Source organism: Corvus brachyrhynchos, unplaced genomic scaffold (assembly GCF_000691975.1).
Source record: "Corvus brachyrhynchos isolate BGI_N302 unplaced genomic scaffold, ASM69197v1 scaffold46, whole genome shotgun sequence".
Taxonomy (NCBI): Eukaryota; Metazoa; Chordata; class Aves; order Passeriformes; family Corvidae; genus Corvus; species Corvus brachyrhynchos.
The window spans coordinates 5,140,733-5,143,792 of NW_008238838.1; the positions used below are offsets into that span (position 1 = coordinate 5,140,733).

Genomic DNA, 3,060 nt, shown 5'->3' on the forward strand with positions numbered 1-3,060 from the left:
CTCCCATGGGAAGGGCTTCCTACCTCGAGCAGCTGCAGTGTCCAAGAGCCCTCAGCACTCCTGAGCTTTGCCATGCTGCCTCCTTCCCACTCCAGCACCTTCTTTCAGCTGAGATTCCACACTGGGAGGTGTCAAAGTCCTCCACAATTCCCAGTTTGGGGAATTGGATGTATATATCACTTTTCGGGGTGATGCAGCCCTGGGTGTGTTGGTGAAACCTCACCATCGCTAATTGATATTATTTGTAATCAACCTGTTAAATCTAATCTTTATCACAGCTCCTGGAGAGAGGGACCCAGTCCTTACACTTGGCACAAGACAAAGAGTTGTCACAGCCATGGGAGTGGCTGGTGGCCCTTAATGTTGGGAAAAACACTTCTCTGCTTCACTGTGGTCATCTGGCTCTGGCTGGAGCCACTTCCATTCCCCCAAGTCCTACTTGCCAGGAAAGTCCAACCCCCTAGAACAGGAGACCACCCCACACACAGTCACAGCAGCCCCTGGCTTCATTCTGCTCCAGACAGCAATATTTGATGCTTTTCAAGCAGAAGGTGGCAGGCAGTTGTTTCTCTCCTCGGGTAATTTTGTAGCCCAGAGCCACCCCTCACACTTTCAGGAAGTGGAAATACAATTTTCTGGCTAATCTGATTTTCAGTCAAGCTCAGCATTAGCTGTGGCTGCACACCCACACATCCCCAAGGGTGCCAGGAGAGGATCATAGTGATCGAAGCTGAACTGCAGGAGCAAGGACTGCTGCAGGAAATGCCTCCAGGCCACAGCTGGATCATGGAATTCCTCCTTAGTCTGCTTAATGTGCAAAATTAGCACAAAGACTGACAGCTAATCTCTGGTTCTAGCCTGTACAGATATTATTGAACTGATTGATTGCTAAACCAATGCTTGTGGATAGGAAATAAAACACTCTAGGCATAGCAAAGTTACTGTAGATCTTTATTGAAAAAAAAAGAAGAATTTGTCTTTTTTTTCTAACCAGAACAACCCAGAAAGAAATGATGAAACACTTTCATCTCTGTTTTATGTTCACACACAGAATTTACATACATTGGAGTGAAAGGAATTGAAAAGCAATCAGAGCAACCACAGGCTTGATTCACAACTGCTTTATCCCAGTTCTACCTAGGGAATATCTCTGTACTTTATAAAACTGGAGGAAGCAGTGGTGAATTAAGCTCCTTTGAATTAATTTCTTTGCTGGGTTTTTCTGCAAATATAAGCCACTAATTTCAATGCAAACCTGAACTACTGCTATTTTCCAACAACTTTATGATCACTTACATGATCTAATGCTCGTGTCTTCCACATTTGTCAATACACAATAAAAAAAATACTCTTGGAAAGTCTTTAAGACTTTCAACCTGAGTTTTCAAACCTCACCCAGGCATGAACTATAAAGGCCACTTGAAATAGTGCCTGGGTGGCAACTGGACTCCAGGTAATAAAGAGTACAATAAATTATTTTGCAGTTAGTCTTGCAAATAATAAAATCATCTAAAAATCCTGGGCTTTAGAAAGCAGAAAAACCCAGAGAAATTGTGTTCACCAGCCAAGAGCCTCTTGTTTGTCAAGAAACCAGTAAACAGAGTTTGAAGGGGATGTATCTCCTGAAATACATTTGCCTGTGGCATGGCACTCCTGAGCATCAACCAAAATATTTACAGTTGCATCGGAGGGAAAAGTGAAGCTACTCGTTCTCCAGGAGAGGAAATCAGAAAGCCATAAAGGAATTGTGTGCACCTCTGGGCCTGGGGAGCTTTCCAAGGAGAGGTCACTAAAGTGCCCTGGCTCGGCACATCACCAGCTTCACACTCAAAGGCTACAGAAAAGCGAAAATGTTGCCAAATAACAGTAATGCCATGGATTCCTTGTTGGGCTGCAGTCCAGATTCTGGAAAATACCTGTCTTCTCAATGATCTCCTGATACAGGGCCATGAATTGCAATCCTGACTCAGACAAAACTCCCAGGGACTTCAGTGGGACAGGATCTGTCCATTGGCAGAACAGGCAGCGTTACCAGCCAGCCACTAAATCAGCCCCACACCTCAGATTTGGGTATTTTAGAGTCCAAACCCACCCTGCAGCTAAAAGAACACAACCCCAACCCACTGCTCCACACCTGCAGGGCTGGGTTCCAGGGACAGACAAGGTGAGACCTTCCAGTTACACCTTGGTGTGAATTCCTGCCCTGCAAACAGGGATCTCTCACTGCTCTGGCACTTAGTTCAGCTTTATTTTCAGACTACTACACCTAACTGCACCAGCAGAACAAAGCTACACTTCACATTTTCCTGATTTCCAAAGGAGCAGTTCAATTTAGGAGAGAAAAATGTCAATTTAGGCCCTCCAAACATTTTCTAGTGGCCTAAATCTGGTGGGACTTCCTCCCCACACAGGTCAAAGACACACAAACAAGGCATTTACACAAAAGCAGCCCTATTGAACCGGGTTTGCCAAAATTTAGAGGCAATTGTACCCTCACCAAATGCTACAGCTGGCCTTGGCTACACTGGATTCTGTCAATTTGAGGCCATGAGGGTGAAAGTCACCTCGTGCTGGTGCTGAGCACAAGTGTGCAGCATCCAAAGCCTGCCTGGGAGAGGCAGCAGGAGCTGGAACAGCAGAGCAATCTCGTGCTGGGCGCCAGGACAAAGCAAATTTCACTCAACACACAAATCGCGGTGTGCTAAAATTCCCACCCCACCCCACCTGCTTTCCCTCCCTACTCAAACCCCACTGAGGTGCTGGGTGGAGCATTGAGCAGGTGAGGACCAGGCCCCAGATGTGCAACCTAAAGCCCTTCAACAGAGAGAGCATGGCTTAAAACATACGTATCATTGTCTTCGTCTTCCAGGAGCAGCTTCTCGATGGGCAGGGCGCCGATGGCTCGCCGGGCATCCTCCAGCTCCTGTGGGGCTGGCTCAGGGATGGAGACGGGCACGGGCACGAACTGGGGCCCGGGTAGCGAGGAGGAGGCTGCAGGGTACTGCAGGGTGGAGGCTGGCAGTGCAGAGAGGGGCTGTGCCCATGGGGAGTATGTGAGGG

At 47.5% G+C, this 3,060-nt stretch overlaps 1 protein-coding gene across 1 annotated transcript in view; it reads right to left on the bottom strand.

The window, feature by feature from the left end:
• Nucleotides 1-930: 930 nt before the first annotated feature.
• POU2AF1 (POU class 2 associating factor 1) overlaps nucleotides 931-3,060 on the bottom strand; it is a 13,310-nt gene continuing 11,180 nt past the window's right edge. The window contains exon 6 of the mRNA XM_008636919.2: nucleotides 931-3,001. Within this exon, the coding sequence (XP_008635141.1) occupies nucleotides 2,807-3,001 (195 nt within the window). The 3' untranslated portion in view covers nucleotides 931-2,806. The remainder of the gene's footprint in view (nucleotides 3,002-3,060) is intronic.